At 42.8% G+C, this 25,138-nt stretch overlaps 2 protein-coding genes and 1 long non-coding RNA gene across 5 annotated transcripts in view; all 3 read right to left on the minus strand.

Annotated features, from left to right (window-relative positions):
• TTI2 (TELO2 interacting protein 2) overlaps positions 1-12,750 on the minus strand; it is a 50,910-nt gene extending 38,160 nt beyond the window's left edge. For 2 of the 3 annotated variants that reach the window (XM_085845155.1, XM_085845154.1), the window contains exons 1-4: positions 12,161-12,750; positions 10,914-11,152; positions 10,615-10,801; positions 9,640-9,732 (exon numbers count right to left, since the gene is read on the minus strand). In XM_085845155.1, the coding sequence (XP_085701281.1) occupies positions 9,640-9,732; positions 10,615-10,801; positions 10,914-11,152; positions 12,161-12,610 (969 nt within the window). In that variant the 5' untranslated portion in view covers positions 12,611-12,750. The remainder of the gene's footprint in view (positions 1-9,639; positions 9,733-10,614; positions 10,802-10,913; positions 11,153-12,160) is intronic. The other variant, XM_085845153.1, reaches the window with a different exon arrangement.
• Positions 6,398-8,199, minus strand: LOC147016475 (uncharacterized). Its single transcript, XR_015049063.1, has 3 exons — positions 7,137-8,199; positions 6,906-6,963; positions 6,398-6,609 (listed from the first exon to the last, which is right to left on the minus strand). It is a non-coding gene; the product is annotated as an uncharacterized LOC147016475 (long non-coding RNA).
• An 8,725-nt stretch (positions 12,751-21,475) lies between the features above and the next one.
• Positions 21,476-25,138, minus strand: part of ARHGAP39 (Rho GTPase activating protein 39) — a 49,274-nt gene continuing 45,611 nt past the window's right edge. Inside the window, 1 exon segment of the mRNA XM_085845160.1 lies at positions 21,476-24,974. Coding sequence (XP_085701286.1) covers positions 24,780-24,974 — 195 coding nt within the window. The 3' untranslated portion in view covers positions 21,476-24,779.

Here is a 25,138-nt window from a genome sequence, read left to right on the forward strand (position 1 = left end):
GTAGATCTACATTGTTACATTTGCTTTTTGTGCAGAATTGTTGTGTTTCTTCTACTTTTACATTTGCTTTTGGTGCATAATTATTGTAATTGTATATGTGTGCTTTCCGTTTGCCGCGGAATAAATGTGCTTTATGTTGAACTGTTTTTCCCGTTTCGCTTCGTCTTTTCTTTTATTGAATCTCCATCTTACTTCACGTAAAGGATTGGTCATGGGCTAAATACGCCCAATAATTAATCGAACCGTCGAGGTTGACGATAACACCGCTCGGTTATCCCGATAGTACGGAACGGGTCGCTTAAAGTGGCCCGTGTCCGAAGTCGACCTGCGGCGAGATGCGATCGCCCGGTCTACCCTCCGTGTGGGTACTTAGGTAGGTCGAATTTGGCGAGCAACCCTATCCCACGCGGGGGGCCGATTGGCACAATCGTGGTGAGGCCGAAAGGCCCACCCGTGACTAGTTCCCGGCGTTAGTCCGAGAGGGTCACGACGGGATTGTCCGTCCGGTGGGCGACGTGCCGCGATTCGAGTTACGTGGCCACTCGCACGCCGGCGGGCGCGAATCCGCAACAATATTATTTTTAATCTAATATAAATGACTTATGTTGGTAAAGATGGTTCTATCTTTGGTGTATCTCAAGAACTGGATATTGATTTCTCAAATTATTTCACAAAGGCACAGGCTGAACGACATAAATATAATATAACCAAAAATATTAACATGAAAAATGCTTATAAATTAAAAAATTATCCAAGCCCGACTGACGTGAATGACTTGGTGAGATTAAGCGATTTATCACAATATATATCCTTAAATAAAACGGCCGTGTATTCCAAAGATACAGAAGTGTTGATATTATCTCCAGGTCATACAGAATTCACAGTTCGAATTAAAATAATTTTTTATAAAGAAGGGCGTATCGTTTGTATGAGAATAGAACAATGGGGGTATGATATGAATGATTTAGGGTATAATTGGTCATTTAAAATTAACCTCGAAGACCTGGAACAATTAAATCAGTCTCGTAAGGAAGAATATTATCCACTTGGTATCGAGAATGAGTTTTGTGGGGCCACGATTAGTAAACAACAAATAAAATAATTTAATAATGGTTTTGCCCTTGTTTATCTCATGAAAACAGAAAAAACAGGATTATATATATATATATATAACACTGAACAACAAAATTTTTTTACTGGAGATGTGTAAAGTGATTTAGACTAATTTGGGTACGCTGATTCCAAAAATCATAACCGTTTTGCTGTATCACGTCAGGATTTTCAGTAACAGAAATATTCCCATTGCCTAGAAGTCAGGATTTCAATGAAATTTACAAAAATTCATTTATTCATTTATTTCATCATGAATGCTTCAAAATTATAGAAATTACAGAAAAACTCCACTAGAATGTAATTAAAAATGCTTTAGGCATTTGGCTTTGCGTTTGTGCTGCTCTGTGTCAGTTTCACGATGCAGGAACCAGCAGAAATCGCCCATCATGTTCGGGTTGTGCCGCCCTTGGTAACGTGTCTCCATGAGTGAAATCTCTTGGTGGAATCGCTCGCCGTGCTCGTCCGAGACTGCTCCCAAGTTGTCAGGGAAGAAGTTCAGGTGCTGGTGTAGGAAATGGATTTTCAGGGACATCCTGGAGCCAAGTTTCCTGAAGGACTCCAGCAGCTGCTGCACTATTTCTTCATAGTTGTCCGCGCGCTCGTTCCCCAAGAAGTTGTCCGTCACAGCTTTGAAGCTCCTCCACGCTGCCAGCTCTTTGGGGTTTAGAGTTGTCGGAAAGTTTCGTCCTTCATAATCTGTCGGATTTGCGGTCCAACAAAGACACCAGCCTTGATCTTGGCCTCCGACAAGGTGTTGCCAAACTTTTCCTTGAGGTATAAAAACCCACGCCCATTCAGATCCATTGCCCGTACAAAACTTTTCATCAAGCCGAGCTTTATGTGGAGTGGTGGAAGGAAAACCTTGGCTGGGTCGACAAGGGCGACATGCTTCACGTTGTGTCGACCAGGTACATGCTCTTTTCGCTCTTCCCAATCTTTCTTCGTCCAGTGATTCTTGTCGTCTCTGCTATCCCAGAGACAAAGGAAGCACATGTATTTCGTGTAGCCTGACTGCAGCCCTAACAACAGCGCCACCACTTTCAAGTCTCCGCAGATGTGCCAGTTGAAGTCATTGTACTTGATGGAATCAAGCAGCTGCCGCATAGTCTCATAGGTCTCTGTCATGCCGAACGCGTGAGCCAGTGGGACTGATGGTTTCTCGTTGCCATTGTGGAGCAAAACAGCCTTCAAGCTGTTCTTCCCGAGTCGATGAAGAGGCGCCAGTCTGCAGGATCGTGATCACACCCAAGTTCTTTCAACAGACCGTTGATGTCACTGCAGAATGTCATCGTGTCTTCCATCTCAAAGAACTCAGCCATGTCTCTGTGACGTGCTCTGAACAAGGATATCTTGGTGTTAGGTTCAAGTAGATTCCACTGCTGCAGCCTTGATCCAAGCAGCTCTGCCTTCGCCTTTGACAGCGAGAGATCTCTTACAAGATCATTTAAGTCTCCCTGGTTCAGAAGGTGTGATTCTTGAGTGTCGGGTTCAAAAGGTTCATCATCACCATCCTCTTCACCACTGCTTACAGCTATGTTCTGATCAGCTGGAGGTGTTGGAACGGGGTTCTCGTCATCATGAGGCACAGGTTTACGAGCAGAGACGCAGTCAGCGTACTTGATGTGACCTTTATTCTTCTTGTTGAAGTCGGCGATGCTTGTGCAGCAGAAATAACAATCATCATGATGATTCTGCGGCTCATGCCATATCATGGGCACCGCAAATGGCATGCTCGCGCGCTTGCCCACCAACCACTGAGTCAAGGTTGTGTGACAGCTTGTGCAGCAGATGTGTGGTGCCCAGCTCTGTTCTTGGTCCCCCACCTTACACCCGAAGTAGTGAAAGTAGGCGGCCTTCATTTTCACTGCTGTAGATATACTTCGCTGTTGATCTTTTTTGGTATACCGACCACAGACATAACAGAAGTTGTCAGGATGATTGGTACAGGAACGCCTACTCATCTTTATCTGAAAGAAAGAAACATAACACAAGTTAACAACAATTGTACGAAATAGACATGTTAAAGACATATGTAAATTTCATTGAAATCCTGACTTCTAGGCAATGGGAATATTTCTGTTCCTGAAAATCCTGACGTGATACAGCAAAACGGTTATGATTTTTGAAATCAGCGTACCCAAATTAGACTTAATCACTTTACACATCTCCAGTAAAAAAAAAAATTTGAAATTTGTTGTTCAGTGTAATAAGTAAGGAAATACAAAATGATTTAACTATGGGAAGATGGGGAGGTGTTTCGTGCCATAATATTATTCTAACATATATTTCTAATACATAAATGACAGCAAGAAGGCTTCAAGAAAATTATCATTTCTGTGTCCAAGCATACCTTCAAGAAAAGGGTATTCGGTATTTTAATAAATATGTTCTACAACATAAGAATGAGGTATTTTCAATAAAAGATTGGCATTATGCTGATGTTGATAAACCGACAACTTTAGATTTAATTAGAATGTTAAATAATGAAAAAATGATAAAGTTAAGAAAAGGTAAGGCTCTTTTAGAAATTCAAAAGAAATTTTATTGGTTTCCTGTTGTAAAAAATTATTTTGGATACAGGAATAACAAGAAATCCTGATGAATATATGTATAATATTCTATGGGGTGTAAGCGATTCAAGGATAATAAGGGATGAGGAAGGAGTTGAAGAAGAGAGGGAAGAGGAGGAAAAGGAGAAGAGAGAGAAGGAGGAGAGGGAGAAGAAAGAGAAGGAGGAAAGAGAGAAGAGAGAGAGGGAGGAAAGGGAGAAGACATAGAAGAGAGAGAAGGAGGAAAGAGAGAAGAGAGAGAGGGAGGAAAGGGAGAAGAGAGAGAAGAGAGAGAGAGGGAGGAAAGAGAGAAGAGAGAGAGGGAGGAAAGAGAGAAGAGAGAGAGGGAGGAGAGGGAGGAAAGAGCGAGACAAAATAAATATCAAAATATGGAAACCAGTGAGATTAAAAAAAGATTGGTGGTATTACAGAAAATAACTCAACCCACCAAGGAGGAAAACAAAGAATTGACAAGTCTATTTGCAATACTTTCGACAAGAATATTGACATCGACAAGATATTCATTTTAATTCAAGTTTTTCATTTTTATTTTTTTTTTCTTAAATAAATGGAGGAGAGAGTGAAGGCATTTCTAAGGATTCTTTATGTTTTAAAAATTAAGATTCAAATGTGCATGTTGGAAACTAAAAAGGTTTTTGCACTCTGCAGGAATTTTTCACATAAATAAATGAGTTATTGTCTCAAATGTAAAAAGAAAACTAATACTAAAAATATTTCATATATTAAAAGTAAAAATAACAGGGTTATACAAAAAGGTATATGTTCGGTGTGTGGTTCAAAAAAATCAATTTATCTCCAAACACAAACGAGGAGGAGATATACAAAAGTTTTTATCAGGAAGTAAATTTACAACTACTGGAATACCAGGGGAATTACATCTTCCAGGGTATTCTTTCTGTGGTCCAGGCACAAACTTGGATAAAAGATTAGATGAGGCAGACAATCCTAAATTCTGGAGTAAGCCTATCAATAGAGTTGATGAAGTGTGCATGAGACACGATATTGATTATGGGAATACCACAACGTTGGAAGAAAAGCATGAAGCCGATAGAGAAATGTTGTATAATTTGTCTCTGATACAAAATCCAACCTTGAGAGAAAAAGTTGATCGGTTCATTGTGAAGAAGATGATCAGTGCTAAATTGAAACTTGGACTTGGAAATTCAAAAAACTTATAGGCTCTAATGATGTCATTAAGACTGAAGAGCAATTAGCTGATGAATTACATAAACCAATATTCACAAAGTTTCAGAGAAGGAAAGTTTATTCCAAGGAAGTTGATTATATCTGGTCTGCTGATTTGATTGAACTCAATAATGATAAGGGGTACAAGTATGCTTTAACCGTTATTGATTTGAGGAGTAGATACGTATGGGTTGTCCCATTAAAAAACAAAACAGGTAATACTCTTATGTTAGCCTTTCAACAGATATTTAATAAAAGTAAGAGAAAACCTAAAAAATTGTGGACTGATGAGGGTAGAGAGTTTTATAACAAGACATTTATGAATTTTCTAAAAAATAACAGTATAACATTATACAGTACCTTTAATGAAGGGAAGGCAGTTGTTGTTGAACGTTTTAATCGTACCTTAAAAGAGAGACTATATAAAAAATTCACACAACTCGGTTCACAACAATGGTCATCTTTTATTCAGGATATTGTGGATAAGTATAATGACACGATTCACACGTCAACAAATATGAAACCATCAGAAACATTTACAAAATTAAAATATGAAAGAGATTAACGTCAGAAAACCTAAGTTCAAAGTTGGTGATATCGTAAGAATATATAGGTGGAAATCTCATTTTGAAAAGGGTTATATTAAAAGATGGACCAACGAGCTTTTTAAAATTGTTGATGTAATAGATACGGTTCCTTGGACTTATAAGATATATGATTTGGAAGGGGAAGAGATTTTAGGTTCATTTTATTCACAGGAATTACAAAAGACAAAGATAAATTGAAATTTTTTGACTCCGCCCCTTTTTGACTCCACCCACACAAACCCCACACAATCCCCACACAAACCCCACCACACACAAACCCCACACAAGCTCCAATAAATTGAAATTTTTTGACTCCGCCCCTTTTTGACTCCACCCACACAAACCCCACACAAACCCCAATAAATTGAAATTTTTTGACTCCGCCCCTTTTTGACTCCACCCACACAAACCCCACACAAGCCCCGCCCACAAACTCCCCCCACATAAACCCCACCCACACAAGCTCCACACAAAAACTCCACCCCACACAAGCTCCACACAAAAACTCCACCCCACACAAGCTCCACACACACAAGTTCCACCCATATTCATCATATTCACATAATTAGTGATTAGTTAATTAGTTCCCCACACACAACATGTTTATTTAATTAAAAAATTATCCACCCATCCACACAAGCTCCACTCATCCACCCATCCATTTATCCACAAAAACCTCATCCACATAAGCCTCATCCAACATTCACCCCTCCCACATAAGCTCCACCGAAGCTCCACCCACATAAACCCTGCCCACATAAACCCCACCCACACAAGCCCCACCCACACACACCCCTCCCACTGAAGCCCCGCCCACACAAGCCCCACCCACACAAGCCCCACCCCCTCATCCCCCCTGTGCGCCCCCACCTTTGACCCACCACCTCCCTCATCCCACCCCCACCCTTCCCCACACACACACACACATGGGGAGGGGAGGGATGGGATGAGGGGTGATGGGTCATTGGGGGGGCGCACCTATCCCCCCTTCATGTCTTGATCCTCTTCTTGAAATTCAGAATCAAGTAATTGTAAACAAAACAAATATAATTTATTAATATTGAAAATATTAAATATTCATTTGCGAGAATGTATAATCTTTCCCAGCAATCTTCTTCAGATGTCTTGTGATTTCGAAACTCAGACACCATATTCTGTTTTGAAACAAAAAGTGGATAATAATTAGGTTTTATAAAGATAATTACATGGTAATATGAGTAAACCTGGTGTTGGTTCTAAGTTCAAGCCTCGTTGACCACTGAATTAACACACCAGCCTCGTTGACCACTGAATTAACACACCAGGAGGCCGACTCAGCCTGTCATCCTTTCAAGGCCAATAAAATGAATTCCAGTGTACTGACAAAACCGCGTCCAAACTAATGATGCAACCAACATAAGACGACATTCTAAAGAGAGAGTGATATGAATAATAATTCAGAAACATTTACCTCCAGAAAATCATGTGTTGTACAAGATTGCTTCAACAGCTGATGTTGTGTGATAGTGCTGAAAAAAAAAAAAATAAGTCAAGGGTATAGATGAAGAGACAGACAGAGAGAGATACAAACAGACAGGGAAAGCGACACACACACACACACACACACACACACACACACACACACACACACACACACACACACACACACACACACACACACACACACACACACACGTCTCACCATTGGTTTAATTCATTCGAGATCAGAGGCCGTGATAAGACTTCGTACCACTCATTATAAATGTCTTTCAATTCTCTTCTAAAATCATTGATCTCTTCAATAAGAGTATTCATTTGATGCACCTCATCGTGATATGTAAACTCAATTTCTTCCAACGACCTGTCAGGAAAAAAAAAATATATCAGAATTATCATGATTTAATTTATAATCATTTGCTTCATCGTTCAAAGAGAAAACCATACACAAACTTACCAACTTTGTAGTGAGCTGTTTTGTTCATCGGAAGAGAGAGTCCATGTCTCTGGGCCGTGATAAGACGTCGTGTCAGTCTTTAAAAATGTTTTTCAATTCTCTTCTAAGATGATTGACCTCTTCAATAAGAGCATTAATTTCATGCACCTCGGGAAGAAAGATCGCTCATGTCTCAGTTGTAAAAATGAAAATCCTGTCTGGCAGAAACTTTGTCTGGCGAATCACTTATAAGGCAACGACGAGGAAATTACCTAAGCATTGGGTGCGGCCACAGGAAATGACAGCTTGGAAAATAACTGGGAGATATATTTTCAAAACATACTGAAAATGCCCTAAAATGGTTTTGATTCAAATGTTTTCAGTTCGTGTTCCGAGATAAAATATAAACACGAGACCTTGTCTCAGAATAGTTCCTGTTTTTCTTTTCACAGCACGATCGTGTCAAAAAAAACACTTCCTCATTTTCAGGGCATGAACTGAAAACATTTGAAACAAAACTTTTTTTATGGCGTGGTTTATACACAAAAATGATTTGCAACTCGGGCGGTGGCCAGATGGGATCATCAAGAGAAGTTTATCATTTCGTAATGGCACAAAAGGGGTATCTTAAAAAATATAAAGATTCAAATATTTTGTTTTTCAATATTTTAGATGGGGATTATTGTGCAAAGAAAATTAAACTATTGAAGGAATTTGAGAATGAACAAATCTTTATAGGTTCAATGAGTGAGCTGTTCAACCCCCAGGTTAAAAGGGGAGACAAATAAATATACCTTGGGATAGCCTGGTTATATATATATATATATATATATATATATATATCTATATATATATATATATATATCTATATATATATATATATATCTATATATATATATATATATATATATATATATATATATATATATATATATATGTATATATATATATATATATATATATATATATATATATATATATATATATATATATATATATATATATATATGCCTGGTGTTGGCTTAATGGTTAAGGTAGTGGGCTTGGGATCCTAGGGTCCTGAGTTCAAATCCCGCTCAGCTGTTGAATTAACACCAGGTGGGGTTGACTCTGCCTGTCATCCTTCCGAGGTCGGCAAAATGAGTGCCAGCATGCTGGTATACTGTGTCGGAGTGGCGACCCGTCCAGGATTGTTCCCAATAGCCAAGGAGACTGCTTCGGCGGCACCAACGCTCTGCACAGAGTATGGTCCTAATGGATGGATGGATATATATATATATATATATATATATATACACATATACATATACCTACAAAGCCTGGTGTTGGCTAAGCCTGGTGTTGGCTTGGGATCCCAGTGTCCTGAGTTCAAGCCCCGTTGGCTGCTGAATTAACACCAGGGGGTTGACTCAGCCTGTCATCCTTCCGAGGTCGGCGAAATGAGTGCCAGTGTACTGGTCCCGGTGTATGCCCCGGTTAGAATAGGTGTACCATATCCCTGTGTGTCATAAGAGGCGACCAGGAAGGGCATCCGGCCATAAAACATTGCCTCACAAAAAGCCAAACCCCTGCACAGCAGGGAAAAACGGATAAAAAGGGGGTTTATTTTTAGGGAAAAAATAAGGGAATCGCTGAAAATCCCCCATTCATTTACATGGGGAAAAGTGAGCCAGAACCAGTATATCCACCCTACTTTGGAAAATTGAAAAATCTTCCTAGTAGCTGTACCTGGCCCTTGTTTGTCATTTTATGATGCTTAGGGGTGATTTGACTGGTCTGCACCAACCTGGTCAATGGTTTAACATCAAAATCTGGGAAAATCTGGAACTTTGAATCCTGGAAGTTTCAAACACATGGTGCCCCCCCCCCCTAAACATCATCCAAAATCAGCTAAAATTTCACAGGTATGATTTTTATTCATAATGTAATGTTTGTAGGGTAGGGACGGATAGATTTCAAACCAAGGGGGAAAATGATGCACCCGATTGAGGAACACTCAGATAAAAGGATAAAGGGTCACAATCCACTTTGATTATAAAAGTTCAACATATTACTTAAGAAAAAGAAAGCATGAACAGAAGAAAAGCTTGGCAGGTAATGACTCGGTAGTCACACTGGATATGGTGAGTTCGGGTTAGGGTTGAGTGTAAAATGGTGGAGATGTGTGGGGGAGCAGTGCGAGAAGGAAAAAGAGGTTGTGAACAGTGAGGAGGAGGAGGTGGGTGGGGGTGGGGGAGAGCAAGCAAGTGAGAACAGAAGTTCATTGTAATACCTGAAGTAGTTGTGCATCTCGTGAGTACAGATGCTTATGGATGGCATGGTAGATGACCTCAGCTCGATCCTGACAGCGCAGCACCGCGAGTGGCTACATGCAGACACACATCATTGGGTCAATGTATGGAGAAAAAGACAGATGTGGACGGAAGGGTGCGGAGTACAATATGGCGCACACACAAAAATAGAATAATAATCATAATTATAAAAAACATAATAATGAGAGTCTCAAGAAAAAAGGACATGAGAACGGTTTTGTGAACACTTGCTTCGAGTTTCCAAACACAATCTATATTTCCTACGAGCTGCAATTTTGTCTGAATCTCCCAACGCTAAGAGCGTGAACATTTCATTGGTCGAGATGGCGTCATATTTTCTCCAAGTACTGCTAAACTAGAGTTTTTGAAAGTGGCAAGAGGGCGATTTGTGTTCTACATTGTTCACGTTTGTATGTAATCCAATTGAAAGTAAATAAAATGTTTTAAAGGCTGTTAAAAAAATGAATGAATGAATAAATAAATAAATAAATATATATATATATATTTTTAAACCAGGAACTTTACCGCCATTGCTGCACAGTCTTTTACGCCACCTTTTAAATTAGTTCTTCGTGCTTGTTGTTTGTGACCATAATCACGTCCCTAAAAACAGTAAGTTTTCTGTTTCGAATGATTTTCAGTTCTGCTTTCGAATGCCAGATATGTCGACAGAATAAAAAATATTATCACACTCCTCTCTGCAAATGTACGTTCAGGACTAAGATACCGTACAATTTTCCAAATTCAGAGCCAAAGTACTGCTAAACTGTCGGTTCGTGTTCCGATTCACAATCCATTCAAAATATAAAATTCAATTGAAATCAAGTTGTTCCTCGATCATAGACAGACGTCTGCAGACACACAGACAGAAAAAGTGAACCAATTACTTCACCCCCTCCACGATGACGACGGCGCACAGCGAGCGACGAGCTTACGGTGTTGGCGACGACGTGTTTTATACACTGCAGGCCAAGCAGTTGATTCGGAAGGCGATAATCATCTAAGAGGATGAGACAGGGAGGCAACAGTGCGGGGATGTGCGGAGCTAGGCTTGGTCGAACGAGGCGCAGGCACAGCCATGCGAACACGTGTCGACTGCTCTCATCTTCTGCCCACACCTCCCTGAAAACACATGTACAATTCCACAGATCCAGCCAGTGCAATAATGAACGGTGAGGAATACACAACAATTGTACGGCCACATTGTCACAGACAACCAGCAGTCACCGACAACCTCGTAAGTTTGGGACGCAGAAGTGCCAACGCCGCCTTCGCCAGACCACCGCCGTGCCCAGGCTCTGGGCTCAGCAGCTGCTGGTCATCTTGAACATCCAAGGTGCGGCGCAACACCGACAGCAACTGCGCCGCGGCGTGGACGGCAGCAGGACCACTCCAGGTACGAGGCTCGATGAAGGTCACAGCAAGAAGCAGGAGGTTTGGCCCGGAGGAACGTAGCACCCTGCACACGCATTGCTGCACACACGTCGCGAGCACACTCCGTCAGGACAATAGGGTTAACGTATCAAAGTAAACATGACAAGGGGTGATAGTGTGTATATTGATCCCAGACAACACAGGCACGGTGGGCCAAATGGTGTTCTGCGTCAATTGGTTGACACAATTGACAAACAAGTCGAACTGAACGTGGTGGTGGTGGTGGTGGTCATGTGGCAGCTTAGCTGCTGGGGAGGTTTTATCATTTCTTGAAGCGTGACTGTGTCGCTGGTGCAGTGCCCCTCTACCAGTACACACACTGGAACTGGTACTCATTTCGCTGACCTCGGAAGGATGACAGGCTGAGTCAACCCCCTGGGTGTATTAATTCAGCGGCTGACGGGGCTTGAACTCAGGACCCTAGGATCCCAAGCCACCACCCAAACCTCCGAGCCAACACCAGGCTGTACTGAACGTGAGCTCACGGGTTGGACCGGGACCTCCTCGAGATCGTGCCAATCATGACCACCGAGGACAAAAGCTTCTATTCCCTCGTCCTCCCTTCTATCTATCTCTCTCCCTCTCTCTCCATCTCCCCTTCCTCCATCTCCATCTCCCCCTCTCTCCCTCCCTCCATCTCCATCTCCCCCTCTCTCCCTCCCTCCATCTCCATCTCCCCCTCTCTCCCTCCCTCCATCTCCCCCCTCTCTCCCTCCCTTCCTCCATCCATCTCCCCCCTCTCTCCATCCCTCTCCCCCTCCCTCCCTCCCTCCATCTCCCTCTATCTCCCTTCCTCAATCTCCCTCTATCTCCCCCTCCCTCCCTCCATATCCCACTTCCTCCATCTCCATCTCCACTATTTACATGGATTTCTCCATTTTTGGATCAACTTTCATTTAAAAATGTTAGGATTTCAAAGCAAAGACCCAAGTCCACATGAACCCGAGGAGACTCCAATGGGTTTAACATAAAACACTCATTTTCCACCCGTCCCTCGGTGTCCGAGGACCAACGAGCTCCCATTCCCACACATCCTGCACCACTGACCCGTCCCTCGTCCGAACCGTCCCTCAGCTCGACTCCCTTGGTGAACAGACGCTCGAAGGCTCCGAGTAGGCCCGGTGCTTGGTCCCGCAGCTCCACATACACGTGAGCAGGGAGAGTCCTGCTCTCTGGAGGACACTTGGGCAGCGCCAAGAAGGTCCTGGCAGCGCTCGTCAGATCCTTGTGAGCCCGGACCAAGGGCTCCATGGAACACACGTCTCGTCCGAAGAGCCAAGATCCCTCAGCCCACGAGAAGAACTGCTGCAACCAAGTACCGGGATCTTCGGTCAATGACCTGGACCTCAGGCGATCGGCCAAGCGATGGAGCACCACAGCAGCACCGTCATCCGGTCCTTCAAGAGCAACATCTAGCGATAGATCATTAAACCGAACTCTATCCGCCAAATCTTGCAAACCTAACCGCTCAATTAATACCTCTAATCCCGTCGCCATGACGCCCCGTCGCACGACGCTCTGAGGACGAGTTCGTTCTTATACAAGTTAAATGAATTAATTTTAAAAAATAATCCTGATCAATTTTTTCGTCGTTCGTCATCGCCTTTCAGGGGGAAACGTATATATCTACGTCGGCATCAAACGAAATCAGAAGAAAAAGTCTATTTTTTTTTTCTGACCGATCTAAACAGCACTTTCAACAATACACCGCCCATCATATACCGACGCCACATTGAGGATCAAGCTATAACGACTTCTATTTAATTATGAGGAGGGGAGGGGTGATGAGAGACGTGTGACAGCATCAGGGATATATCACTTGAGGGAATTAAATAATCAAAATGGGGGAAAAAATTTTTTTTCTTTCTTTATGGATTCGGCAAAGGCGGTTTAATGGTGAAGATGATACAACACCGTGTGACGTGCAACTAAACACAAACTATCCCTCGACGAGACCTCCTCACAGACATCACAATCACCACACAACCACCACACAATCACCACACAACCACCACATAATCACCACAACCACCACACAATCACCACACAACCACCACACAATCACCACAACCACCACACAATCACCACACAATCACCACAACCACCACACAATCACCGCACAATCACCACAACCACCACACAATCACCACACAACCACCACAACTACCACACAACCACCACACAACGGGCCCATTGTCAAGGACCTTAAAAATCCCTCCAATCTTCTTGTACCGTGTGGTGTCTCCAATCCCACGGAGTACGAATCAAGATCATTCCAATGTAAACCGATACTGACACTGTTTGTGCTGCCACGACCTTTCCAGGGAGACCCTTCCATGCAATAACTACTCTCTGAGTGAAAGTCCCCTTCCTTCCACCATCTTAACTCTCCTCTTCTTCACTCTCAGGCCATGGCCCCTGGTCCTATCATTGTCTACTCTGTTGAATAATTCATCTTCACAAATTTTATCTCAACCTTTCATTATCGTAAACATCTCTATCATATCTCCTCGTAACCACCTCCTTTCTAGTGTATAAGGCCCTGTCTCCTTGTCTCCTCATAGCTGAGCCTAGATCGGCCCGGAATCAATCTCGTAGCCCTGTGCTGAACCCTCTCTATGGCATGGACGTCCTTCCTGAGTTGTAGTGACCAAAACTGCACTAAATACTCTAGATGTGGCCCTCACTAAATTCCTGTACAATGTTAACACCTCCTTTTGATTTATAAATGACCCCCCTCTGAATACAACGCAAAACCCTATTTGTTTTACCTGTAGCTACCTGTTTACCTCCCATATCTATTACCACCCCCAGATCCTTCTCCTGTGTGACACGCTCCAAAATTACCTCTTACATCCTGTAATCTCTATTTTCATTGTTCTTTCCCATCCGCAACACCTTACACTTGTTCAGGTGACATTACATCTGCCAATCTTTTGCCCAATCTTGACAAATATCAATACTTTCCTGTATCTGATCATCACCATCACCTCTCTGATGTCCACCTCGCACCTCCAAGCTTTGTGTCATCTGCAAATTTGCAAAGCTTACTCTTCACCCCCACAATCCAAATCGTTGATGTAAATATTGAATAGAAATGGATGTAAATTTTGAACAGAGGTTGCAGCTTTGTGAGAACAACTGGGTCAGGAGGATTGGGCAAGTGAAGAGGATGGATGGAAGCAGGATGTATGAACTGAGGGAGGAGATGTATGTGCAGATGAGCTTGGCAGGGAGATTGGTGAAATGGTGCCTGAGATGGGCTGGACACTTGGTGCGGATGGGGGAAGAGAGAATGGTGAAGAGAGCGGATTGGTTGAGGAAGCAAGGAAGACCCTTTGGAACCATAAGAACCTTCATTAAGACCCTTCAGAACCTTAATACCCACAAGGCTCTGTAGACCCCATTACACCCTTTATATCCCTGAGACCCCAAATACCCCATTTTGGACACTTTACAAAAAAGTGGAGGTAAATTAACCTTGGATTGGTAAAGATTGGTAAATTAGATTGGTAAAGGTAAAGGAGGTCCAAAGGAGGTCCTTTGGACACTTTACAACCAGAAAGACCTCAAAGACTCCTTTCTACCCTTTTAGACCATTTGGCCAGAGACCATCACACTTTTCAGACCATTTAATACCCTTTAGACCCCTTTGACCTTTAGACCCTTTGTAGACGTTTTAAGATCCTTGAGTCAATTCTGACGCATTAGAGTTTAGACCTTAAATTACACCTTTTAAGACCCTGAGACACTTTCGACCATTTCGACCCTTCAGACCATTTAACCTTTACACCTTCACAGCTTTTCAGACCTCTGACCTCAACAGCTTATTTTTAGACCTTTAATTTGCAATCAACGACCTTTCATTTAGTACATCCTTCCATGTATTTGCCACACACAACACGTCCTGGTGAGGGTCTGCAATCTCTGATTAGATTGCTCTTTCTAGTTACCTCCACCACCGAAGGTGGATGCAGGTTATGTTTTCACCACTGTACGTCTGTCTGTTTATGTGCAGGATATCTCAAAAAGTTATGGACGGATTCGGACGAAACTTGGTGGATGAGTTGGTTAGGTGACAAGAACAAGCCATTTGGATTTTGGTTCAGGTTTGGATTCAGATGTGACCTATAGTGGCCTACAAAATGTAAGCTGTTCAACCTGTAATGGCGGTGGTATGTGCTCCACTGAATGCCGTTTAGTTTGCCCATCCACCGTGCAGGTTGCAATCCTGCCGACTACAGCATATTTCACCTGTAATGATCGACGCCAACAGGTAAGATCACTTGCAAAGTTAATGGCGTTGTTAATTTACCTCCACTACCGAAGGTGAAGGAGGTCATGTTTTCACTCCTTTCTGTCTGTTTGTTTGTTTGTTTGTCTGTGTGCAGGATATCTCAAAAAAGTTGTGGACAGATCCGGATGAAATTTTGTGAACAGGTTCCGTGTGAGACAAGGACGAACTGATTAGATGAGTCCTACTCCCGTGGGTTCGGGGCCAGAGAGCACCCCGATTCTCTCTCTCTCTCTAGGTATAAACGTGTATCGAATAACACCACCTGGTGGAAACCGGTATTTCAAGCCACAGCGGTACACAGAAGACATCATCAAAGTGAGGAAATTAACCCATCCGTGTTGGTGGGTTCTTATTCACTATTTTAATAAATCAGTGATTCCGTTCACGAAGTCATAAAAATCGATTGGGGACCACCTTGAAGTGGTGATCAAAGGTGTGATCAACACATCTACCAGGGTCGAGCGCAAGTGGACAGCATTTGCGAAATTAATAAATTCAGACAATCAATGTGTACAACGAGCAATTATGACGTAGGCAGTGAAGCCAAAACCATATGTTTATGCCATTACGTCTCGTGCGAGGCTCGACCCTTACAGAGACCTTTCACGATTCGGTGAGAATCTCATTTTGCAACTTGAAAAATTAATCAATTAATTGATTGATTAAGACGTATAGTGCACATAACGCCCCTGCAGGGAACACAAAACGATTTCATCATATTCTTTCTTTGCTGAATAAGTGAGTATTAGTGAAAATAACCCTGGGTTGTTGTCAGTAAACAAAATGTTTCTGGAATAGAAAAAAAATCTCAAATATTGACTGTCAATAAACTGTTATTGTACTGCAGTGTAACATGCACAGTATACGTCATGATGTTCGACGACCATCAGCGAACGGACGAGTTCAATGCGAAAATGTATGTAAAGAAGATGGAGATGATGTGTGGAGACGTCTCAGGAAAACAGAGACACGAAGAAGAGACGATGGATGAGACAGGGAAATTAATTAAATGATGACAGATTGGGAACAATCAGAAGACTGAAATTGGACTGGTCTGGTCAACCCGTCCAGAAGAATGGACAACATGGAATGTGAGCCTTAGATCAGTTAAACTGAAGTTGGTTTTACAATTAAAATATCAAATTTCATTGGATTGGCGTTGGGTGTTGAATTCAACCCGACCAGACGGCATCAGCTCACGTGTCATAAAAAACCTGCTCTGCTGCTCTTTCACTTCCTCTCTCTGCCCTTTTCACCCCGTCATTTGAGCTCGGTCGTCTTCTATCTGCTTGGAAATCCACCAACATCAGAGCATTACATAAACATAGGGGCAATACCCCCTGGGTGCTCACCTGGTAGAGGCTGCATTAGATCATCAGGCAAGCAATGGTAGGCATGGATGACCCACAGAATAGGTAACAGAGAAGAAAGTAAATACCTATGGATTTATTTTTAATGCCGTGAACAAATGAGGAGTCTGCTTGTTGATTTGTTCTACATCACAGGTGATGAAGGTTGCAGTGAAGTTTCATCAAAATTGTGTGTGTAGTTTCGGAAAAGAAAGCACATACATATTTTGGGGGGAAACCCTCCTTACAACCCCTTAGAGTCCAATTTTTCTAATGTCATGACAAACACCATGGGTGATGAAGGTTGTAGTCATATCAAGTTTCATCAGAATTGTGTGTATCGTTTATGAGAAGAAAGCAAATATCTCTTTAGGGGGATGGGGGGTGGAAACCCCCCACCCCCCCCCCCCATAAACTACCTCCGTCGACCCCCTCAGACCCCGATCTTGTTCTATGCCATGAACAAACTTTGGTGCATCACGGGTGATGAAGGTTGTGTGGTCAAGTTTCATCAGAATTGTATGTGGAGTTTCTGAGAAGAAAGAAAATGCATATTTTAGGGGGCAACCCCCTTATACCCCACCAGGGTCCGATTTTTTGTTTTTCATGCCATGAACAAACTTTGGTACATACATGGTGATGAACCTTGTGGTAAGGTTTTTCATAGAAATCGTATGTGTAGTTTCAGAAAAGAAGTTGAAAGTATTCGTGGATGGATGGACGGACGGACGGCGCGCCATCCCATAAGCTCCCCGGAACTCCGTTCCAGGTGAGGTAAAGAAAGATGCAAAAACGGATCCTCTCAATTACAGACCTATCAGCTTACTTCCAATAATCAGCAAGGTTGTGGAATCCATCATCGCAGTTGATGTGAAATCCTTCCCTTTGTCCAACAACCTCATCTCAGATCACCCATTTGGTTTCAGAGCAGGTCACTCTACCTTGGACATGCTGCTTCTACTCTCCCAACAATGGACGGAGGCCCTCAATGTCAGAATTGAGATCAGGACCGTCTCTCTGAACATATCGTGCTTTCGATACAGTCTGTCATCCTGCCTCACTCTCCAAACTCTCTGCCTGTGGCATCGAAGGCCAACTCCACACATGGCTTACTGACTTTCTCTGCTCTCAAAGCAAACATGTGGCACTGAACGGAATCCTTTCATCTCCTCTCCCTGTCAAGGCTGGTGTGCCCCAAGGCAGTGTTCTGGGCCCAGTCCTATATTATGGATCGAAATAAATTATCTCTCTGATTTTGGAAAATCCCCTTTCTATATTTGCTGATGACTCCACCTTCTGCCGTGACATCCCTCCTCCTTCAGACAGGCAGGCTTTAGCCTCTTCCCTCTTTTCAGACCTTGAAAATATCACAATCTGGTCAAACACTTGGAATATCTCTTTCAATCCTGACAACTCTCACTTATCTTTCTCAGAAAGGACAATCTGGCAAACCCCCATCTACTTTCTTAATAATCCTCGTGAGGAATTTCAGTCATTCAAATTATCAGCCATGATCTTTCTTGGGCAAACCACCTTTCAAAGTTGGCCTCCAAAGCCAGCCGCCGACTGGGTATCCTCCATCACATAAAGTCCTTCCTGGGCACACCTGAACGCCGATACACCGACATGGCCTTCATCTGCAGCTTGATGGAGTACTGCTCTCCCTTCTGTGCTAACTCTCCACCTCAAACCTTACTCAGCTTGACACCATGGATACCAAGGCCTTCAAAATCATTGGAATCTCCTGTTTTGAAACTGAGTCTATGGGTCTATCACTACACCATCGCAGATCCGTCGGTGGTCTTTCTGTCTTCGACCACCTCCTCGCTGGTCTTGCACCCTCTACTCTTTCCGTCCTTTGTCCCCTCAGGTTTCTGCAGGGCACACAGAGTCCACCCTCAACCCCTTTCTGGTGAAACAACCTAAATGCAGGATCACTGCTCACCTCCACTAATTCGTACCTCTTTTTTCCCCCTGTGGAACCAACTTGCACATTCCCTTCAATCCCATTCTTCCCTTCAGGTCTTCAAGGCAGCTGTTCACCCCCATCTCAGATTTATCCACTTTGTCCACCCCATGCATCCTCCCCTGCCCCTCATTCCTCTCCACACCCTTTGTTTGTCCAAGTCTGCCTCTTACTTGGCCTTCAACTCTGCTGTTGATGTCCCCCACCGCTCTCTCTACTGTTCCTTTGTCCTGTTGCATCCTGCTCTGTTCAGTGTACTTGATTTATCTTTTCTCAGATGCCTCAACTATGCATCCAAAAATAATGGTATATCACGCGGCGGTTTTTAACTTGTCCTATCAATTCCTGAACCGTGGAAATGGAAACCACAACTAGATATTTGCGATCGCCAAGGGTATGCCTCCCCCAGCTTACCTTTGGTGATCCCCCACAATTTACCCTTGGCCTGCGATCCAATTACAGCATATTCTTTTTCAAACCATCATATGACCTTGGCCCTCAACATTTAGGGATAGAGTGTACATTAATAAAATGTGTCCCCATCTTCAATCTATCGATAAAACACGTCATGAAAACTGAAGGAAAATTTTTCAAGGAATGATGAAAAAGGTGTTTTTTGTTCATTTGGTCACAATTCTTAAAAGTAGGTGAAGGACACAAATCAAATATCAGGTGCACAACTTTCAATGCAGGTCCACTACTAAGATGCAAGAACATCTTGGAAGGCTAAGCAGTCTTTAAGATTCCGCATTGGCAAATTTGAGCGATGACAAAAACGCGCGTTTTTGTTTTTTAGATCGCCACTTGATCTTGACCTTTAACTCTGAGGGATATGATGCAGGTTAAGCGTAAATGCGGCTTCCTCTAGGGTCTATGCGTATGGTCTAGGCTATCTCGAGAGGTCAATTCCGTTCTGCTCAGCAAAACCTTGGTCGAGTTTTGGTGACAAATGTTCAAATGATGATAATTAGGTCATAACCTTAATTAGGTGGAGGTTAAAAAAAATATGTCAATGTCAAAATTTAATTCTGAAAGTCCCAGCCAGATCCAAGATACAGCTCAGAAATTGGAATTGCAGGTTAAAAAAAAAGCCCTAAATGGTGGTTTTGTGTTCCTCGGGGTCTAAAAAAAACTCTGGGGTAGCATTAAAAATTGGGGGCACTAATTGTAGAACCCCCCCCCCCCACAACAGCTATAAAGCCTCCCCCATCCCATTAGAGTTGGTTTTTTTTAGGAGGGGCTTAATTAACTTAAAGCTTCCTCCTTGACAATTACATCTCCACAGGGGTGCAATCATTCAATGATCTTGAAGAGTGCTCGCCAAGTGGCTTAAGCACTCAAGCAAGCACTCCAACGAAACGGTTAAGGAACTGCTTGTTATGCAAGCGATAACAAGCTGATTGGTAATGGAACGCACCACAGGTATCCCACTCATCCATAATTCCCTTTGGCGTTTGTTTTGAACAAATAGCCATCCTGTCATCATCCCATCAGCGGAAACGTTCTCGTTATATGTCATGGGCTCCTCGACTATGCCTCCCACTTAGCAAGTTAAACCTCCCTGGAAATGATGACACGAGACCAACCAATCATTGAACAAGACTTGCTTTTTCCTTATTGCTGAGGCTGAAACGCAGCTTCGGTTCCCCAATGAAGAAATGGCGTGTTTGATGGTGCGGCACTTCGTCTGAAAATCACCAGATTTTAGAACTCAGTCGAACAAGCATGCTTCCAATAATAGCTCTCATATCAATCGCAGTTGTGCAGTAAAAAAAAAAGAAAAGAAAAGGCAATGTTCAGACAAAAACGTCACAAACAAAAGAAGATTTATAAAATAATTGTTGTGTACAATATGCATCCTCGATGTGCAACTGCAATTTGCTTCAATGCAGAAAGTACGCTCCGAATACTTAATGTTAGTCTCGTAAGGTAACCCGAGAGAGCTAAGAGAAGTTGGTTTTGAAACACCACCCACTCCTCTCTCCCACAAACTCGTACATGGAGAGCTGCAGGTGAGATGGAAACGAGTTTCGACTATTCGATCCCAGAACCTCTCCATTAGACATGTCCGAAGGTCATTCCATCAGGCAGTGAGACAGAGCCGAGAAAGGATAAATGTGGAGAAAGTAATGGATTTATCACGACTTATCGAAAAGACTTGTTAACGGAAGACGATCGACACACCGAAGCCATCGAGTCGAGCTGAGAGGAGACACCCGTGAGACCTTTCTTTGATCCTGTTCTTTGTTGGTTTTTTTTTCAAGATATCAACGTTGTAACAAGTGACGTACCAATTTGTGACATCATTACTTTGCGTCCGCATCACACGAGCTTCGCACATCCTTTTAAGGGGAAGCACTCACTGAACTACATTTCTTGTACAATATAATATTTCAGTAAAACAGGGTTGCTTGGTTAGGAGAGACAAAGACAAACATCGTTGTGACGTTTACCTGATGGCATTAAAACAATTAACTTGAGGAATGTCCTCCCTGGTATGAAGAAGGGTGAGATCACAGATTTGTGAAATTTTGTATCAAAAGTACATACACAGCCATTTGTGACGTTTCTTTGCATCGTCTCGTGATGTTGACAAACTCAAACCAGTGGTGGCACAGGACGCAGAACCGTTCAAATCAATGAGGACAAACTGAGCTGAGGAATGGAAGGAAAATGGAATTGGGAGGATAGGATTCTTGAGCAGGTATACCTTCGACCATGAGTGTGCAAGGTCTCCTTTGAGCCACAACAAGAAGCCACGGATTTTATTTGCAGGAACCAAAGGTACAATTTCATCACAAAGCCACGCAATGGCTTTCGAGAAGAACACAAGCTTTGCTGGAGTAACCAAAAAAATAACACATAAAAAAAAATTGAAAAATCAACCAATGAAACTACCACAACCATAAAAATAAATTAATTTTTCAGGGAAGAATTCCATTTCCAGGTGCACTTGATCATCAGAACTAAAGGGAATCTGCACCGGGTTGTCATGAATAGCTCAACATGACAAATGTTAACATTGGTGAAGACAGGTAAACCCATCACGTGGTTTACATCCACAGTCTCCTCTCCGAATATGTTTTGAAGATCGGCATTAACTCGTTTCGTACAAAAAAACAAAACAAATAAATACTCCATGTTTAACACACAACCGGGAACATCAGACAGTTACCGGAGCCCATCCCGGGTCCATGTAAAAGAGTGCGCGGAACATGGAGGGGCCGAAGGACAGGTGTTCGCAAAGTGCGCAAAGCCGGCGGGATCCGGTAACCCGTCATTATAATAAATTATACTGTTGGGAGTGCTTCTCGGATCTCAAAACATCCTTACACACAATGAATGAAATGCCAATACGAGCGTAAGCTTCGTGCGAAGAGGGCTTTCGAGATGCTTCTTGGGAAACGGAGAAGAATGTCCGGAGGGGTGGGGGACTGCAACAGGTGCAGCATGATAGGCAACAGATCTTTACAAAAGAGGTTTTCCAACCTCCATACAATAATATTATTATTCATAGTAATAATAATAATAATAATAATAATAATAAATAGTCATCACCATATTTACATGTATATAGTACAGAGCTGTCCAAGTTAGGATAAGATCACTGGCTGTGAGAAAAAGTGCCACAAGTTGTAACATGCTACGGACATGGCACAGGGGAGGAAATGGGTACTTGAATACCGACCGGTACAGTATGCATCGTTTCATGGAGGACACATACACAATGCTGTTACTTCAGTACCTTAAAGAGACGAAGAGGGTTACAGAGGGATTTCCCATCACAACGTGCCATATAGTAAACCTCTGTAATCTCTTTCCCCCTCACTCTCCCACGCCCTCATTTTGCCCTTTTCAGCTGTCTATGGTTTAGAGGGGAGGTGCTGCCCCCCCCCCCCGTGCACCCCATTCTAAGTGCCAGCATTTGAGCAATACCAATTTGTCAGTGAATACCAGGCCTTCAAATCTGAGAGTTTCCATCTATTTAGAGATTTTGATGCACAAATTTGATGGTCCAATTCAAATAGAGCAATATATTTAACATCAAATCTTGTTGGACAGGAATGATGGTTTGGAGGAATGATGGTGCACTTGCCCTTGAGCCGTCTCATCTGGGTTTGATTCCTGACTCGACTGTAAGCTGTCACCCTGGTGCTTCGCAGGGCAGGGTGCTGCATCAGCGGGTGCACCGTCCTTTGGAAGGGCATTAAGCCCGGTGTCCCATGTGCCATCGGTCACCGGTGTACGTTAAATATCCCAAGTTACCTGCTAAAAAGTAGACTGATGCAGGTCAGCACCCGCGTCAAATTCCTGGCCTGATTGGCGTTTGGAAGAAGAATGGCAAACCACTCAAATGTATTGTCTTTGACAGCAATGTCGCTCTGGCTGGACCATGGTTACGGAATCTTATACAATCTAGCTACGGCTCTTAGAGCCGGCTTCGACGGGTTCAACACAGTTAGGACTATTCGAACCAACGACTTCGTGCAAATAAGTCTGTGGTTTGGAATCTAGCCAGGCCGTGGCCTATCGTTGTAAAATAATCCACACAAACATGAACGTACACAAATGAGTGCAAAAGCAGATGAGAAAGCCAGCTTAAAGTTAATTTTTTTTTCCTGCTCAGCACCAGAACGACAGTTGAACTCAAATCCACAATGACTTGAAACTGGAAGTTGCAGGACAAGCATCAAGCTTCAGCGGTCTTGGCACTGGACACTAAATGACACTCGAACACCTATTGATTATGGTCCATTACCTGGATGTGGGTTGAACATCTTAAAACGAATGGAATAAAATATCCAGTGCATTAATGACCGTCCAGTTTTGTCAGTAATTTCTTGAATCATCTGCTGCACTCGCACAATACCGGATATGGTTACGATAGGTTTTTACCCTGTGACCAATATAAATAGCAGCAGGTTATTTTAAACGACTAATAAAACCATTTGTCGATTTGTTCAAAAAAAGAAAACACAAACACAAACATCTAAAACACGCACTTTAAACATACCGATACCTTTTTGCCTTTGTATGTCACAAACATGACCAGCCAGTTTCTGACGAGCATCTGATTGTACGATGGTCACGATACGCACACGTCACATTCAATTTGTAGGGAGTAGTTATCCACATACAATGAGTCATGTCTTCACGTCTCCACCTCCTCAAGACGCCAACATTCGCTTTTCCTGACATCTCGTTAAACCGCGCCTAAAACTGACCGGAGACAAACATCCTAATTATCGACGTCCTTAACTAACCCACCCCCGCCACCCTATCGCCGTCATCAGGCCATTTCTGCTGACATCAGCTCGACCCCAAATCTCCCCGAAGCTCCAACACTGTAAGCGTAGGGAAGACAGCTACGCGGCCCGTAGTAAGAGTGTAACATTCAGGGGTAGGCTTTTACAACCGTCATTCCAAAAAATGGAAGAGGAAAGAAAGAAAGAAAGAAAGAAAGAAAGAAAGAAAGAAAGAAAGAAAGAAAAAAGGAAAGCAAGAAAGAAAGAAAGAAAAATAATTTTTAAAAAGCACAGCAAGAAGAAAGAAAATAAAATATTTTCAACAAGAGCTAAAATGGAGGCTGGTTTGAGACTTTTGACAGACTAGTTAGGGCTTGTAGAGTTGAGGCTTTAGGGGTTAGAGTTCACACAAGCGGGACTTACCAAGTGCTCCACATTGTATTCAAGAGTACAAGTCTCCAGCATAGGTTAGAGAGATAAAGGAGAATTGGAAACAATGTCTAAAAGGCCAGTTAATGCTGGAGATAGGTGTCATCTCTTTTGAAGTCCATTGTCTACTGAAGTCCAGGTTTCTGACCACTTAAGTCCATCTCTGACCTCATGAAGGCTCATTACTTCCTCCAATTATCCTTCCAAACATTATTTCACCCCAGGTCTCCAATTCCCTATAGGTCATGGCATGCCCTCTTCCATTCTCAAACTTTGCTCGATAACTCTACAGCATTTCAAATCCCCCCATCCAGGGCATTCCACATCAGCAGTTCTGCACACCACAATCAAACACTCTCCCTCTGCTGTGCCTTGTGCCTCACTCGATTCCTTCCACGAACGACGTATCCAGATGCAGAATGAGTGTGCGCACAAATGACATCTCCTTGCGTGCATTTTCAAAGATCACTCGGGGATCGTCAGAGTTACAGCGGAGACAGTTCGGTGCCATTACCATAGCCAGGTTACTTACATCCATTTTAGTGGCAGATACATTTGCAGGCATGGCGAACACCTGTTGTACAGTGGTGGGATTGGAAGGCAGTAACGAGTTAAGCAATTTTAAAGGAGGAAGAAGCAAGATTAACGTGGTGACTAGGAGAGCAGAAAATTGAATAATCCAAAAGAAATGGTTGTTAATGTGTGCATATTGAAAGAAAGACAGAAAATATTTCAGCA

Source organism: Eptatretus burgeri, chromosome 11 (genome assembly GCF_056783735.1).
Source record: "Eptatretus burgeri isolate ZD-2024b chromosome 11, Ebu_testis_v1, whole genome shotgun sequence".
Classification (NCBI taxonomy): domain Eukaryota; kingdom Metazoa; phylum Chordata; class Myxini; order Myxiniformes; family Myxinidae; genus Eptatretus; species Eptatretus burgeri.